An 18,434-nucleotide genomic window follows, 5' to 3' on the forward strand; every position below is an offset into this window, starting at 1 on the left:
ATTTTACAGTTGGGAGTCATGTTTAAGTGCAGTTTCAGTAAATCTCCAAATGTCTGCTTGGAAATAGGCCCATCACTTTTCTTCTGCTTATCCATTTGATGTTGGGTGGGCTGAAGCTGCTGTCCCAGGGAAACAGATGGCACACGCCCTGTCTATTACAGGGCTAACACACCAATTAACTTAATCACAGTCTTTGGATGTGACGGAAGCCGGAGTGCCCGGAGAGAACCTGTGAAAGCCCCAAACAGAACATTTTTGCTGTGAGGCAACAGTTGCTAACCACCACATCACCACGTTTTTCATGACTTTATTTTTTTAATTTAAACAAAACCTTTTTATTTTATGTAATGATTTCATAATCAGACTTCCTTAGGTATGTGATCACTCGCGTTCATTTAGTTTATCAGCATGATTAAACTAAATCTGAGTCTAAAGTAGAACCCATTAAATACCGGTGTGGATGTGCATCATTTTGCATCACCTTCAGAGAGGAGCCCTGTGCTTGTATGTGGTGTCTCAGTGTGCTTCTGCTGAGTTATGTGACATGCTTTGTATGTTGCTTTGTGCTACTTTGTAATGTAGCAGTACAGTTTTAAAGTTTTGAGGTGATGTGCATTTATGGGGCAGTAAAACAAGTAAAAATGGTGTTTCCGTTAATTCACTGATACAATAAAGTGCTGTCACGGGTGTCATTTTCCATGTAATTGGTAATGTTATTTTGATTTAATTAACATGTCTGCACTAGTATTACCTTACTTATAATGATATGGACTCAACCAGTTAACCTAACATTAGACTGTGGGAGGAAACTCCAAAGGCTCCAGCTGATGTTGACCGTCCTGTGCTAACCACAATACTTCAGTGCCCCTTCACTCCTCTTCCTCTCAACCACCTCCACCCCCAGCATGGTGTGTGTGAAAACATTAGCAGGACTGTTTAATGCTTATGCTGCGATGTACAAAACTATTAGGAGGCGGTGCACAGGCGGACCCCCCACAAGGTTCAAAAAGCCTTAGGCTGGCCCCGATGTTTTAATGTGTTATTCTGATTGAAGTGTGGGATTACATGCCACTCGTAAGCAGCGTAATCCCAGCTAATCTGGGATTCCTTTTCACTCTGCACCTTGGAAACAACATCAGAGAGATAGGGCTACTAACATGGATATACAAAAGGCTGTGTTTTTGTAAGGTTAATTTGACAAAGGATGCATCTGCTGGTACTTTTTCACATTTTGCAGTCGCTTCTGTTAGCGGCCCATTCCTGTCCATCCTTATGTTCCTGCCATGATGGGAAAAGTGGAATAGCAGAACTCAGGTTAAGTGAGGCTCAGATTTCATTTCTGTGTTTCTATGTGTATGTAATCTGTTTCTCAATGATCACTGCTCATTTTGTTAGTATGTGGCATCACATTGCAGTACTCTTGTGACAACCGAGTATCAGTAGGGCCAATAGTATAAGTGCTGAACAGCAGTGCTGTTTTATAACATTAGATACTGGCAGTGTTGGGAAGGTTACTTTTAAAATGTATTCCACCACAGATTACAGATTACATGCCCCAAAATGTATTTTGTAACGTATTCCGTAACGGGTACAGCAGTCCATTCTCCCTGCAGCACGGACTACACTGCTCATCAGGCTACATGCTTTAGGGCGATGCCTGTAACACTCTGCCTATTGCCTTCATATTAAATCATTTTGTGAATAATTTTTTAAAATATTTCTTTACGTCATTATGAAGGCTGCAAGTAGAGGTGACATGGGCTGCGAGATTGAAACACAGACATGAGAGCCTCTTAATGAGTGTTTTGTTTGGGTTTCCACCGGCATGGAAACCAAAAATATGGAGTTCATAGCCTTATGAAACAGGAAAAGACCGCCGTGTAATCCATTCATTTCAACAAAGTAACTGCATTTTAAATACCACCTTTTTAAATGGTAACTGTAACAGAATACAGTTACTCATATCTTGTATTTTAAATATGTAACAGCGGTACATGTATTCCATTACTCTCCAACACTGCTCATGCCTGATGTGAAAACAAAAACGCAGCACAAACAGAAAGAGAATCGTGACATCTAGAAAAGACTGAGAAGTTCACACCAGGGGACAAGGTGTTCATCAGAAACTACTCCTATGGTCCGAAGTGGATTCCAGCAGTCACTGTGAGATCATTGACTGGCCTTGATGAGCTCTCCCTCGATGGTCTTACATCGTTGCAATCGAATCGGGTCAAACTGTGAAGCAACGTGTGGATCAGGCGAGAGCAAGAGTTGCAGACACTGTTCCTAGTGCACCGGACAGGGAGGTGGAGCCATTACATGACATGGAAGCCATTCCTGAGTGCTGCTTGCCATCAGGGGTGGGCACCACGCCACAACCATCATCGGAGCCCCAGGAGCTACCATATGCTCCGGAGACTCCGGCTCTTGTAGACTCCTCAGTGGCACCAGTGTTGCAACGTTCCCAGAGAGAGAGACGTCCACCAGAGACTCTAATGGACTTTGTTAGATAGAATGAGATCTTCCAGGAATAGAGCAAACAATGCAGTCTGATCTCACAGGAAGGACGTATCGTCCTAGTTAGCATTAAAAAAAGAAACATATGTACAGTTGTATGGTTACCATAGTTATGTGTTAATTCCTTGTTAAGCATTTTTCAGTATAAGCATTTGTTTGTAGACAAGTAGGAGTAGTTGACTTAAGGGCGGAGGAGATGTGATATTGTAACGAAGCATTTGCTTATATAAATATATGTATACGTGTATGGGTATGCATAACAGTTATTATTTCCAGGTACAGGCATTGTTAGTTCATGTTTATTGCTCTGGAAAAGCACACGGAGTGGGATGGGTGTGAGAAAGGGCATTTTGTGTTGTTATACCAGCAAGGCCAGGAGAGGTGGTATTGGTGCTGTGTTAAGTAAATGTCATGTAAGAAGACAGAAGAGCGTCATGTACATGATGAACATGGCGCCTGTGTTCGGCTTGGCCGCTGTTCGTGCTCCGTGTTTTTGTCGACTGCTTCAGTATATTGTTTTTTATCTTGTCATCTCATCTGTGATATATCATGAAGGTCTTGACTTTTAAAGCTTTGAATTGTGATGCCCCTGCTTACATTTCTGATCTTTTAGAACCCCGCGCTCCCTCTTGCAGCCTGAGATCTTCTAATCAAAGGCTGTTGGTAGTCCCTCGAACATATTTTAAAACCAGAGGTGATAGATCTTTTAGAGCGGTGGCCCCCAGGTTGTGGGATGCTCTCCCATCATTACGTTGCCTTGATTGTATTTATTCTTTTAAAAAGCAGCTTAAGACTCATTTATTTAGATTGGCTTTTAATTAGATTTGTGCTGTGTGTTTTATTATTAATGTATTTTATGTATTTCTGTGAAGCACTTTGTGGTTTTTATCCTGTGAAAAGTGCTATATAAATAAATTGATTTGATTTGATGTAGGAAGTAGACGGACACTGTGATGTTGTGAACATGTGACTACAAAAGGTTCAGTAAACGAGAAACAACTATGTTCCCCGTGTGTGGCTCAGTGATTCCATTTTTGTTTGGTGAAGATGCAACACCCACAGAAAGCCTTCTTCACCTGCACAAATAGATGTCATTGGTTAAGGCAGACCTTCCCAAAGTGTGGGGCCCGCCCCCTAGGGGGGTTGCAGAGCCACTGCAGGGGGGGCGCGGTATGAAAAGGGGAAAAAAAAATGCTTGGACACTGCTAGCATGGGGCACCTACAGAAACGCAAAGCAGGAGATGAAGCATCGCTGAATATGTTTCCAAACCAACTTCATTCTAAGCCAAAGACTTTTATTGCAGTTCAAGTTGTTCAAGTCCAATGAACAGCTTGAAATGGTACAAAGGTAAGTGGTGAACTGCCAGAGGTTAAAAAAAGCTAAGGTTACCCCAAACTGAAATATAACATACATTTCAGAATAATAAAAAAAGGTCTTTTTTAGGGAACACAACGTGATTTAACAGTTTAAAGCTGTTCTGCAGCAAAGGAGGCTGATCAGCCTTGGAAGCTGGTGCTACTAATTTCTCTGTCTGCATAAAGCAGTGTTGGACACACTGTGGTACCCTCGTCAGCATCAGCTGAACAGTACTGTGCTGCAGAAAGCAGTGTGTTGGTACAAACAGGGTGAGAAAAAGGCAATTAACAATGGAAGAGAGACGGACCATCATAACTCTTATAAATGTAGGTCTGTCCTACAGAGAGACTGCAAAGAAAGTCAAGGTGTCAGTGAGTCCAGTTTCCTTCTGCACTATGAAACAAACTGTGACAGGAAGAGTCTGACAGACCCAGAGACACGACTGAATCAGGTCATGTGATGGCGGCTCACAGGACAACAGCTTCAAGCAGCTTAACAGTGCTCGTAGTAAGAAAGTCTGTTTCAGCTGTGAAGAGAAGACTTCAAGCTGCAGGTTTGACAGGATGAGTTGCAGCGAGAAAGCCAGGCAAGACAAAGAGGCTCGTCTGTGCCATGAAACACCAACACTGGACTGCTGAAGACTGGAAGAAGGTATTATGGACCGATGGATCAAATGTGAAATCTTCAGTTCATCACACAGGATCTTTGTCGTCGAGTAGGTGAAAGGATGGTTCCACAGTGTGTGTCATCACCTGTCAAACATGGAGGAGGAAGTGTGATGGTCTGGGGCTGATTTGGTGCTGCATGAAGTTGCTCAGTTGCTCAGGGGTTCATCCTAAAACAAGATAATCCTTTAGGACAGTTTGAACTGTTTTCCAAAAACTGGTGCCCAAAACAATCATTCATCGTAATGCGCCATTATATGTATTACTAACAAGAGTAGAGAAGGTGCCATCAGGCGTCTTTGTCTTATACCAATCAAACTTTTAGAGGTTCCAGGAGACAGCTTAACTGAACTGTCTAATAGAAGATTAATGTTATTGCTGATATGTCTCCCTTTACGAATCCAAATTGTTCTTCATCAATTATTTTGTGGCCTTTTTCAGTCTCTTTGCAAAGATTATAGGCAAATGTTTCTGCATCATTATTTAGTAAACTAATTGGCTTCCAGTTATTCAGTTTTGTAATATGTGTAATCACTCTTTGTTGTGATGATGTTGGAAGTTCCTTGTTTATCAGTTGATTCTTGAAACATAGCAAGCAGAAAAGGAGCCGTGATGAATGTTTTGTAAACTTCTCCTGTTAATCTGTCATTGCCTGGTGATTTGTTGTCTTAGGGTTTCTTATGGAATCGGTTATTTCAGGCAGGCCTTCGTGTTGCATGTTTCTTTAAATTCCTTGTGAGTTTACCTGTTATTATGTTGTAATTTCCCTAAGAAATGTTCTGCACTGGGTGTTTGTTACATCAAGAATACATCTTTTGATAAAACTGGGCAACATAGGAAGATAAGTAAGGGTTATCATTGAGAGTGTTAATATTTTCCTTTTAAAATAGCGACACCTGCTGATCATTTTGCACCAAAAGAACAACAAATATCATTTCCCCATCGATTTCTCCAAAATAAAGCATCTTCTGAACATGCACGGGTTTCCTGAATAATATTCAACAGTCAGCACTTTTTTTATTGGCAATAAGAAACGGAGCCTTTCTTTTTAGCAGATTCCTAATACGTCTGGTATTAATTGAGAACACTGAAACTGACATAAAGATAATAAAACTTAATAAAACTGTAATGATTAACAGTAAGCAGATCGGTTCTTCACATAGCAGAAATCTCATGACGGCTGCATATTGTTATCGAAGTAACATTATCAATAATTGCTAATATGTAAAGAAAAACGAACCTTTGAGTTGGAAGCCTTGATAAATATGGAATATATCACAGAGCAGGATGTCACCAATGACAGTAACAAGCCTCATGTATACCAAATGGCGTAGGGAGGTTGTTGTTTTTAACTGATTTTGCTTATACTTAATGGTATATTTTACATATTTGTTACGTGTAACCCATTTTATGGTATATTCTGAAAGTATTTCCTAAAAAGGAACATATGTTAAACAAATTAATTTGAAAAAGTTGCATTTAAAATAGTAAAATAAGTAAAATAAGTGCAGCAGATCAATTACTATATAATGAAATCAGTTATTATTCCAGTCAACTGTTTACGAATAGTGTTCTTTTATACTGATTGTCCTTGATTTATAGAATATACCATTAATATTTTAGGTCTTTAGTTCTTTGCCATCAGTAAAGGCTCTTGCTTCGTATGCCTTCTTGCTCATTTGCCCAGCTTTCTCCCCCCCTGGCCAAAGTCGACTCTGAGCCTCATTGTCACCTGTTAGCAATTCTTCTTCAGATATTCACTCTCTTGAACATCTGTGAACATCTGTGAAATCCCTTGCAGTTCTAGAGATGATCACACATTAACAATAGTTCTTTTTCCTAACTTGCCACATCTACTGCACCTGCCAGGCTGTTGTGTTAGCATCAGGAACAACTCTACTTCAGTCTGGCTTTTGGTGTTCTCAGTAGTGAATTGCAATACTCTGGAGTTCAGTTATCCTTTTCTTTATTTCATTACTTTAGTATTTCAAGCTTTCATTTTCTTTCTTCAGTTTCACTGTGTGACATAGTTGCTTGCATCCTGTGTGAGTCCCGCAGAGGTTTGAGTTCAACTGCAGTTTTATCTTGTGGGTTTAAGCTTAATGCTAGCTTGCTAAATTAGTCTGATTGCTAGAAGTCAAAGAATATCTGCTCAACTTTCTTAATTGCATGCATTGTGCTGTTTTATCAGAGAAGCCTGATCGCAAGAGCACAACAAGCACAGCTCGTGGTTTTGTGTGCTTGTGTTTTAAATCTTTGGCTTCAATACTTGTTTTTATATACTAGGACTATGACTTGCTATATTTAGCAGCAGTCATAGGAAGTAATGAAGTACAAATACTTTAATACTTTATTTATATCACGTCAAATCACAATAACAATCACGCAAAGCACTTTATATTGTAGGGCAAAAGTCCTACAATAATAAAGACAAAACCCCAACAATTAGATTGAAAAATGAGGAAACTCTCCCTTTCAACAATAAGAAAGCTGTGGGAGAACCAGGCTCAGGGAGGGGCGGGGCCATCTGCTATGACCTGTTGGGATGAGGGGAAGAAGACATACTGTGGAGAGCCAGAGATGAATAATAACTTATGATTAAATTCAAATTGGTGTATAAACACATAATGAGTGAAAAAAGTGAGTGAGGAAGAAACAGCGCATCATTGGAAGATGGCAGTAGCCTAGGGCTATTGCAGCATAACTAAAGGAGGATTCAGGGTCATCTGTTCTGGCTCTGACTATGTACAAAAAGGAACGTTTTAAGCCTAATCTGTGTGTCTCCTGAATTCAAGCTTTTAGAGATATAAATAGTCTGTTAGAAGATTTTTCCATTGCTTTATTGTTATAAAGTTTTTTTACTTACAGTTTACGAGGATGACCTTCTTGGTGATATTTAGAGGTGTAAATGGAACAAAAGTGTATTAACCTTGCAATTGCATAGTTAAGTCACCTAAGATACATGTGAGAGATGATCCATAATTTGAATTTAAAAGTGTCTAACTGGGGTGCAGTGCCAAATGGCATGCAAGTAAGTATCAGGGGTGTTTTGAGAGTAGAATGTAAATTTGTTTAATTCAGTAAATCGTACTTTGTGTAATCTGTCACCTGTGCAGTGTGCCATGAGTTGTAAGTTTGTGTTTTTGATGCAGTTGAAAGTGTTATTGCAGATTTGAGTCCAGAAGTCAGCATTGCTGTTGATTAAAAGGTCTTGTGACTGGGAGAGACGGAGAAAACAAAGACTTATTAGGAGCGGACCTAACTTTAAGTCTGTTACATTGTTACTAATTTCATAGCCACAGGGCTAAAAAGTTTAACTAGATCAGTGTTGCATCATTCTGTGATGGCTAGTGTGGTGTGGCAGGCAGAATAGGACCCAAATGCAAGACTCAAAAACAGGAATAAACCAAGGGAGGCAGCTTTATTGCTGAATCAAGATCTCCAAAAAAGAACTAAGAAAACTAGAAACTAGAAACACGGAACTCAAAACTAGGAAACTAAGCCAGAAACAGAGAACTAGGACTTACCAGGAGCAAGAAGGGGACCACACAGCAATGTGAGGTATAATGACACGACAATGGACAGAGGAAAACCCAGGCCTTAAATACACCAGGGAATAATGAGAGAATGGGAAACAGGAGGGAAACACAGCTCTGACATAATAAGATGGGGAGGAAGCAAAACTGAAAACACTGAAGACAGGACATGAGACTGTCAAAGTAAAACAGGAAACATAAGACAGGCACAAAGACACGGACTTCACAAGGAGACACGACTGACAGGGGAGACACAGGAGATGAATGAACACAGAGACAAGGGTGACTCGACATGAAGCGAGGAACACAGGAAAGGCACCGGGAAAACATGGAGATAGAGACTATACACTGAGGGAGAGAGAAGTACGATCACGAAGAACCTAAGACAAAAGATAATCAAAACCATGAATAACAATAATCAAAGAACAGTAAACCAAAAACACAAACACTGGGACACCGATCCAGTGCCGTGACAGAAAGCACTTAAATAGAAAAAGCATAGAAAAACGTGCTTGAATGAATAGGTGTGAATGGATGAATGAGTGCTATGAGTAGAAAAGAGCTATATAAGAACCAGTCCATTACCTCTATTCCACCTCGCTCTCATTCACACTTGCACTTGACTTGCTTTTTGTCGTGCTTCTTCCTGTGCACACCTCCACCTCTCAAGCCTTAACTTGTTCCCTACTGTCACTACAGATCATAATGTTTTATCTGCCTGTTTGTATACGATTTATTCATTCAGACTTTACTCCTGTTTTTAACTCATCAGGTTGGTCCAGTGCAGTGACCCTGGAATCACAGCTGTTCCCATTAGTGTCCCAGCTGACACGGTCAAACTTCGTCTAGAAAAGACGCCGATCTCCAAGGTGTCCAGGGCAGCCTTCTACAACCTGTCAGAGCTGCGGTTCTTATGGCTAACTTATAACTCAATAACTCTGATCCACCCAAGCAGCTTTGTCAACCTGAAAGCCCTGCGAGAGCTCCGTCTTGATGGGAACCTCCTAACATCCTTTCCCTGGGAGGGACTCAGAGACATGCCCCGTCTCCAGACTCTGGGTCTACATAACAATCGTTTGTCCAGTCTTCCAGCCCATGCTGCTCTCTTCCTTCCTAACATCACATATCTGGATCTGTCCAGCAACAGGTTGGTCCAATTTCACAAAATCTTCAACAGATTTGCTCAAGTTTTCAGTTCTCTTTTCCTTTTCTATCAATAGGTTGACTATATTACCAGCTGAGCTGCTGGATCTTTGGTTTCCTCTTCCAGGACAAAGTGAAGGGCAAGTGGAAAGAAGAATTTTGGGTACAGTATGTTTTGGAGCAATAGTAAGACATAATCTTTTATTGTACAGTTGATATCTATTAGTTGTGGTCATCATTAAGTCAAAAAAAGTGAGTGAAATGCACATTAAGGGATAGTTTTACTAACGCGTGGTGCCAGTGAAAGGATAGACTGCCCACAACAAATGTACTTTTACTTCAATTATATTTTTCTGCAACATAGTGCCTTAAAAATTCAAAGAAATTCTGGATGGCCATAAAGTTTTTATTATCTTGTCATAATCTAGTTAATTTTCCATCTAGTATATTTCTTTAATAATTTTTTTTCTGTTTTTTTTATTTTATTTAATTCTGACAATTCGACTGAAAGAAGCAGTAGCAGTACCCAGGTTTTTAATTTGACTCCCTTTACAACAACAGAGGTTATGAGGGCTAAAAGAACTTAATCCTTGAAAACCAGCTCTCCTAAAACTAGCAGCTGAAACTATAATTGGACCACTGTGTCACATTTTCAACCTACTTGGTTACAAATAAAGTTCTTTCGGATTGCAAATCTGCCATTGTTGCTCCTCTATTAAAAGAAAAGTGAACCTAGTATTTTAAATAATTATAGATGGATCTCTAAACTCTCAGTTCTGGTAAAGTGCTTGAATCTCGGGTCAGTAATAAGGTTAAAGATTTTCTGGCCATTAACGCCATCTTGTCTCCTTTTAGTCAGGTTTCCATAAAAAATCACAGTACTGCTGCTGTTGCTGTACTGCTACTGCGCAAGGTCATAAATGATATAACCGAAACTCTTGATAAGAAGCAGTGTTGTTTATTTGATACTGGCTTATCAACCATTGTTTTTTCTCAACCAGCACTTGAGTGGTTTGCAAATGATCTCACAGGCAGTTGTACAGATAGAGGAGTCATTCAAGTATTGTAAGTAAAAAAGAGCGTCCCATTATTATTCAATATTTATAAAACTACTCTTGGAAACATCTTGTTGAAAACATGAAAGTTAAAATCACAGATCTATGGATCTTCTGCAATTTGTAGTCCACAGAACACCGACTGAATTGGGAAGCATGCAGATTTCTGGCAATAAATGCTTGGAATAAATTACAGTCAGAACAACATCAAACTTACTCTTGTAACATACTACATGTGGTAGTACAACCTGTTCTTAAAAAAAGTAGCCTTGACCAAAATGACCCTGCAAACTATAGGCCGATTTCCAAACTTCCTTTTTTGGCTAAAATTCTAGAGAAAATTGTGCTTTTGCAACTACAGGCCTATCTAGATGTGAATAGCATCACTGATAAATTCCAGTCTGGGTTCAAACACGTCATAGTATGGAAACGGAATTGTTGAGAGTCTTCAATGACCTTTTAATTGCTGATTCAGGGCGCTCAGCGGTTTTAGTTTTATTTGATTTGTCCTCAGCGTTTGATTTAGTGGACCACAATATCCTTTTAACGAGGCTAGAGCACATGGTAGGCATTAAGGGTAGTGCTCTTAGTTGGTTACCTTTCTGAAGTTGGACGTACCTTTCTGAAAGGTCCATCGCTGCTATGATGGGAAGTTACTCTTCCTCTGTTGCCCCCTTTTCCTGTGGTGTGCCCCAAGGGTCTGTGTTGGGCCCTATGTTGTTTTCTTTGTATTTGTTACCTCTAGGTCGCATCCAGTGTTGGGGAGTAACGGAATACATGTACCGCCGTTACGTATTTAAAATACAAAATATGAGTAACTGTATTCCGTTACAGTTACCGTTTAAAAAGGTGGTATTCAGAATACAGTTACTTTGTTGAAATAAATGGATTACACTGCGGTACTTTCCTGTTTCATATTGTCGCGGGTCATGACTGTTTGGGTTTTGTTTGACAGCTACGTTCTGTTGATCCAGGCGGCAGCGTTACGGTTGCCATGGTTACAGGGCGACGCTCTCTCTCTCTGCGACTGTGTGTTTCCTGGGTGAGAGAGCGCCTTTTCGTTGTTGTTGTTGTTGTTGTTGTTGTGCTAAGCTAACAGGCAGAATGCTACAGGCATAGCTCTAAAGAATGTAGCATCATGGGCAGTGTAGTCCGTGTTGCAGGGAGAATGGACTGCCATACACGTTATGGGTCTGTGAGCGCGAGGAGGGAGAAAAAGGGGAGTGGAAAGGTACGAGTTGTCATCGAGGAAAAACGGGAGCTGGAAGCATGTAAATATAATAATAACCACTGCAGCCAAGAAGAGTGCCTGACGAGCCCAGCTGTAAGTAAGCTATTAAGACTCGACTGTACACCGTGTTCGTGTTTTCCTCCGAAAACAATAAGTTCCGTTGGAGCAGCCTTTCAACGCCTCGCTCTGTCTCTCGCCAGAAAAGTTGACCCACACAACAAAGTAAAGCTATTTTTCGGCTACGAGCCGACAGGGACCCCGCCGTATTAGTCAGAGGTCCCTTTACTACAGTTCGGAGTCGTGGACCTTCAGTAACAGTAATAAATCACACAGCAACAGTACATTCACGTTGTTGTAAAAAGCATGATAATATATTAAGTAATCCAAAGTATTCAGAATACGTTACTGTCATTGAGTAACGTAACGGAATACGTTACAGATTACATTTTGGGGCATGTATTCTGTATTCTGTAATGGAATACATTTTAAAAGTAACCTTCCCAACACTGGTCGCATCTTTGAAAAATATCAAATTTCCTTTCACTGTTACGCAGATGATATTCATATTTACTTTCATCTGACTGAGGATGTCTTACCGTCACTACACTGATTTTTGATTGTAAGAGAGAAGTTAAGGATTGCTTATTGAGTAACGCACTCATTTTAAATGAAAAGAAAATGGAAATTGTTTTTTTCGACAGCCATATTCCTAGGGGCCAACTAACAGGCTCACTTGGGCTGTTTGCTACCTTTCTTTCTGACACTGCAAGCGACCTGGGTGTTCTCTTAGACAGTTCTTTTAAACTCGATAAACAAGTCTCCGCTGTAGTTAAATCTGGCTTTTACCAATTACACCAAATTGCCAAGGCTAAGCCTTACATGCCCTGTAACGATCTTGAGAAACGTATCTATGCCTTTATTACCTCTAGATTAAACTACTGTAACTCTCTCTATTTTGGCCTCCAATCTACCCTTCTCCGCAGGCTGCAGCTTGTTCAAAATGCGGCGGCACGCCTCTTAACTGGAACTGGCAGGTTTGACTGGCAGGTTTGATTGATCACCCCTATCCTCGCTGACCTGCATTGGCTTCCCATCAAATACCGTATTGATTTTAAAATACTATTACTTACCTTTAAAATTATAAATAACATTGCTCCCAGCTATCTTGTTGAACTTCTCAGCTTGTACACTCCTAGTAGAGCATTGAGATCAACGGGCCAATTGCCCTTAGTACAACCTAGGGCACGGTTGAAGACCAGGTTTCCCTTGATCTCAGTAGGACTAACCTGGTTAAATGAAGGTTAAATAAACAATAACAAATGACATTAAATGTGAATAAGTTAAACTGTCTTGGATACCCAGGTCTCCATGACAATCCCTGGTTGTGTGACTGCCAGATCTCCATGCTGATGTCTTTGTCCATGACCCTGGGGAGTACTGTAGTTCTTATGGACCAGTTGCTGATGTGCAGTAAGTCTCTGAGTCAGTCAGAGTTGCTGCAGACCCAAGCTGAGCTGTCCCGCTGTATGAGGCCTTCAGTCCAGCCTGCGGCCACCAGGGTAATTTCCCCAATGGGCAGCAATGTAATCCTACGTTGTGACGCCACTGGCTACCCAACGCCAACACTGACTTGGATTAAAACTTCAACCTACACAAGTAAGCTGGCTCGGGTGTCAAGTAATGTCACTAACATTTGAGAATTAGTTGAGTCATGCTGTGATTTGTTTTTCTGTACAGATTGTTGCCAACAAGACAACCTTGACAACTCTGAACAGCTGCCTAGGATTTTGGAGAGTTGTAAGTGCAGGTGCTTTGTCGCTTCTAATAAACATTTTTATTTCATACAGTGATTCAGATTGTCTTACTACTTAAAGTACTGTATCTGTATTTGCGTCCATAACGGAGAAGGTATTTAAAGTATTTAGAACTGAAGTGCAGTGAACACTTCAGTTTCTGTAGGTAGGCTGTTTCATTGTTCTGACCAGTTTTTAAGATAAGATAAGATAAGATAAGATAAGATAAGATAAGATAACCTTTATTAGTCCCACACGTGGGAAATTTGTTTTGTCACAGCAGGAAGTGGACAGTGCAAAAGTTATGAGGCAAAAATTAGAATACAATAAGAATAAATACAGTACACAGCTGTACAGAATAGAATAAAATAATATACTATATACAGTAGAATAAAATAAAATAAATATACAATAAGATAAAAATAGAATACAAATACAAATACTATATACAACTGAGTAAAAATACAACGATGACAGAAAGGATTATTGCACTTAGTATTATTGCATATGTATGGATGTGTGTGCTTGATCAGTTAAAGTCTCTATTATGGAGTCTGACAGCAGTGGGGAGGAAAGACCCTTATCCCTTGGTTCCCTAACTCCATGGTTGCAATAGTTTTGAACAACTGACAGTTAATACCGGAGTCAGAGGACATTAATGCATGTGAGACTCAGCACTGCGATGCACTAAATTTAAAGATTGGGAATTTTAAGTGGATCATTACTGATGAATTTAAAATGTCAATATTATGGCCTTTATTACTTTTTTATTTATTCACTGCAGAAAGTAATCTTGTACACTACTTTACTACAGCACTGGAAATATTATGATTACTACCACTAATAATTAATATCAAAAGTAATAGTAGAAGTAGCAATGGAGTTTACTCTGCAGCATCACCTGATATGCAGATCAGTTAACTCATAAAAGCCAAAGTCCCTGTTTTAATAGGAAGACGTGCACAATGTACATTATTATCATAAAGCTGAGAGCAGAGCTGTCATAGTCTGACTCAGAGTTTCTGTGTTTGGACTTTTTAAATTCATATTTGTCAAATATTTGAACCTACGTAGTTTTTGGCTCTCCTCATAGTTGTAATGAGTAGTAGATATCATGATGAATTTAGTCAAAAAACATGTTACAAGATGTTACTAGCCTGTTAGCCTGACCCCAGATGAAAGCCATGAAAGCACTCCCTGTCTCATAACATAGACATCCAAAAACTCACTGACACTGACAAACAGATAAAGTTTTTGAAATACTTTAAACACTGTGACGTCGGACCCCAACACTTGCACACACACACCGTGGGTGTGGTGACCAGAGATGGGCAGTAACGCGTTACAGTAACGCGTTACTGTAATCCGATTACTTTTTTCAAGTAACAAGTAAAGTAAGGGATTACTATTGCAAAATCGGTAATTAGATTACAGTTACTTTCCCGTAGGAACGCTGCGTTACTGCGTTACTAAAACCGTGATTTCTTTGCGAGAATGTCTCACGACAGTGACGTAAGCAAGTGCGACGTTAGTGACAACAGCTGTGTGCAGATCAATAGTGGATCGAGTGCGGGAGAGAGTATGAGCGTGCAGCGTTTAAAGCGTGGAAGTACTGACCTTACTTTGAGTTTGATTCCATAAAAAGTGACAAAAACATTAGTGTCCGCTGTGCGTGGGAAGAAAACTTCTTTTTACAGCGAAAAAACCCCTAAACTTCCAACAAGCACCGAGTAGCTACGACGTAATGGGAAACTCACAGAGACACTGCCATATCCTTCCACTGACCGCTGCACACCTGCACCAGGGTAAACCTCCGCCTACCCAACTCCTGCTTTACAGGTGAAAATAGAGCAACAGGACCGCTGAGTCTTTGACTTTATTTATTTTCTGCTGTGTTTTACTTGCATCTATTTGAAAGACTGAGTGTAAACACAAAAAATATTTTATTTTATGAGCTGGAATGTGTAGAAAATAGGTTTCAATGTTAAACTAATTTCTTCCAGTCAGAGAATGTTGCATATAATTAAATGTTTGCTTGATGCATAAAGTTAAAAGATTAAAACTAATAAAACAAGTTTTAAAAAGAGACTTTTCCATTTGATTACATTTTGTATGATGGATTATGTAGAAAAAGTAGAATTGGGCTGAAAGATCTATCACTTTATCACCTCTTCAGGTTGTAAATCGTGTTTTTAAAAAGTAACTAAGTAACTAATTACTTTTGAAAATAAGTAATCAGTAAAGTAACAGGATTACTTTTTTGGGGGAAGTAATCAGTAATTAGTTACTGATTAGTTTTTTCAAGTAACTTGACCAACACTGATTATGTCTGGACATGTAAGTGTTGTTTTTTTCTTTGTTTGTTAGCTTAGTGCATCAGTCTACATCCTTTGAAAAAGCAAATGAAAAAGCTAAAAAAGTCCAAACACAGATTATCAGTCTTTGGTCTCAGGTGCGCTGTGTTTAGTTTTGCTTCTCTCGTCTTGCTTTCCTGATGAGTTTCAGCTGTGTTTCCAGATGTTTCCTCTCTGCCCCAATCACCTTTCCGACTGGCCCGAGGGTGTGCCTCAAAGTCTCCCCTGTCTCCCGACTCCTATTTCTAACCTCTTTTTCTTGACTTCAATAAAAACATCACTGAGGTCAAGGAAATGCGGGTAGGAGAATTGGACTGGAACATGGATCAGCCTGACACTAGTATCTCCTTAGTGTGAAAAGTACTGTTTAATTTAATCTGTGGACTCCCAGGGCCAGATGTTCAGGCCGTGTTTCTTGAACATCACAAGAACTAGAGGAAGGACAACTTACTCTGTCTGCATGGGGTTGTTATATAGTTTCTCCCCTTCTCCCTCCTCCCTCTCTTTCTCCCTCCAGTCATTGTTGATATGCAGTCAACCAATGTCCAGCCTCTCTCTCTCTCTGAGTTTTCACCTACTTTAACTAAGGAGGAGGTTACTTCATTAAAATCACATCATTTCATTTTCTCCTTTTTTATGTTGTACTTTCACACGATTTATCAGTAACTCCATCACATATGAATATAGTTTTCATGTTTCATGCAGTTTATGCTATTTTACCTCAGCAGGATTTATCATAAGTTCAGTCACATGACTACCATAACTCTTTGACAGCTAACGACTTCAACGAATGTTGGAGGCAGAAGTAAGTTCAGGGCTTTTTACTTCGTTGTTAGTCCAATGGTTGACATCTTTTCCCCCATAAAACTAAAAACAGACATAAAGTAAATATTACAAAATGTCTTTTCCTTAACTTATACTTCTAGGTTATAAACTATAAAATAAACAATAAAATACTATACGACAGCATAACAAGCAAGCTACAAACAAAATAACTGTACCATAGTAACAACAGCGGTTCAGTAGTGATCACAATACAACTTAGTGAGTTTGGCTCCTTTGATGAGAAACATAGCGGATGGAACAAACTTGTTTCTAAACAAATCTCTGTGACAGAGATGTGACAAATTGACTCAGGATAATTAATATTATATAGAAACACAATGAAATGTACAATGAGTACAGTTATGCATTACCAATAGTAGTGATTGAAATAATCTCCCGTTCGAGATGATCTTCATGTTGTGTAAGAACATGGATGGATGATTATTTGGTGGCGATGGGTTTCTGCTACAGCAAAGCGTTTTTAATAATATGAAAAATTCCTATTTTCTAAAGCTAAAGTTGGATCAGATTCACAGGATCGGGCTCTGTTGTAACCCTCGGAGGCACTTGCAAGAGAATATTCACTAGAAATGAGCTGAGCTATGTGGCTATTGTGAGCCGGATTGACTGCATCAGAAGTACAGGAGACTTTGGCCACACAGACATAATATTTTCTTACTCACCACTCATCCATCACAGAAGCACAAGTGCAAGCACCCAGAACAGGACTTCCATTGAGAGAGCTACAGATGGAATGCACAATGAAAACAGCCCAGAGGTGCATGAGAAAATAATTTTGAACATGAGATGGGCCAAATTTTAATCAAGTGAAACTTTTGATTTTATAAGCTCATTCCTAAAGTTTTTAACTACATCTTGTTTTAATGTGTAACTCCAAAGTTTCTTTGGGTCTCTGGTTTGTTAGGGACTCAGGAGTACCCAGGCCTGTAAGACTTCCTTTGTAAGGTACTCTTTTAAGTTAAAAGCAAAAAGCTAAATGTAGGGTGCCGAGAGCTAAGATTGTACAACTCTCTCTGTTCCAGTTATGCAGGAATCTCCGCGGGTGGGGGTCCGCTGGTCGATTATCAGCCTGAACGGGTTATCATACAAGGATGCTGGTGAATATCGCTGCCAAGCCCGGAACATGGCAGGAATTTCTGAAGCCCTGATTAAACTGAAAGTCATGGGAATCACAAAACTACCCCATCTTCCAAAGAAGTCCAGAAAGATTTCCTCCAAATCCCCATCAAAGTACAGGAAACCATACCAGATGTCAGCTATCACCAACGTCCCCTCAGTGAAGGATAATCAGATACTATCAAGTATCACACCATTTTCCAGTAACCAGGCCAAGAAACCTCAAAGCCTCGTGACTTTTTTGGAGCACGTCAGAAAATACTAAATGAAATCAGCAGATGCAAAGAGACAGGAACATGATATAGATCTAGTCTGTGGCTACCTGACCATTGTAATTTGATTTACTGTTGCTGAAGTTTCTCAGTGTTTGTTACAGAGCGGAGGTCATGGCGGTGGGAAAATAAAGGAAATAAACGTTACTGTTTGTTAAAGCTCTAGTGTTGCAGCAGTTAATGTGAATTACTCGCTAAATAAAAACATAAGACAAAAATGTGCGTGTTGTTTCTGTGATGCAGTCTGCATGTTTGTGAAAAAAAGTTTTATTCAGTTCAAATTTCAAAATGTGCCTGTTTGTGTTCTTGGCAATAAATCTTATACAGGTGAAAAGCCCGTTTATTCCCTTTAAATGGTGCCACATTTATAAGGAAAATGCATTTGTGAGTTGAGCAGCAGAGTTAAGTTTGTGGGATGCACCCATCAAAAACTTCACAAAGCTTCCCTGCAGTGTCAAACACCTTATTCTGCTATTGACTCTTGTTTTGAGCTTTTGGTACCCCAGGCGCTGACAACCAGGTGCCTGATTTGTACCAGATTAGCAGCAT

The 18,434-nt window shown here is 39.8% G+C and overlaps 1 protein-coding gene across 4 annotated transcripts; it reads left to right on the top strand.

The window, feature by feature from the left end:
• The first annotated feature begins 1,092 nt into the window (after nt 1–1,092).
• On the top strand, nt 1,093–18,103 carry lrit3b (leucine-rich repeat, immunoglobulin-like and transmembrane domains 3b). Of its 4 annotated transcripts, XM_080293478.1 has the most exons (7): nt 1,093–1,314; nt 8,848–9,222; nt 9,296–9,381; nt 12,867–13,160; nt 13,242–13,301; nt 17,402–17,442; nt 17,520–17,658. In XM_080293478.1, the coding sequence occupies exons 1-6, from the start codon at nt 1,205–1,207 to the stop codon at nt 17,425–17,427; spliced, it is 951 nt and encodes a 316-aa protein (XP_080149604.1). In that variant the 5' UTR covers nt 1,093–1,204; the 3' UTR covers nt 17,428–17,442; nt 17,520–17,658. The 4 variants fall into 4 exon arrangements, with proteins under 4 accessions (XP_080149604.1, XP_080149603.1, XP_080149601.1 ...); XM_080293477.1 differs by lacking the exon at nt 17,402–17,442 and having other exon boundaries at nt 1,094–1,314; nt 13,242–13,311; nt 17,520–18,103; XM_080293475.1 differs by lacking the exon at nt 17,402–17,442 and having other exon boundaries at nt 1,100–1,314; nt 17,520–18,103.
• Nucleotides 18,104–18,434: the final 331 nt, after the last annotated feature.

Source organism: Astatotilapia calliptera, chromosome 19 (assembly GCF_964374335.1).
Source record: "Astatotilapia calliptera chromosome 19, fAstCal68.1, whole genome shotgun sequence".
NCBI lineage: Eukaryota > Metazoa > Chordata > Actinopteri > Cichliformes > Cichlidae > Astatotilapia > Astatotilapia calliptera.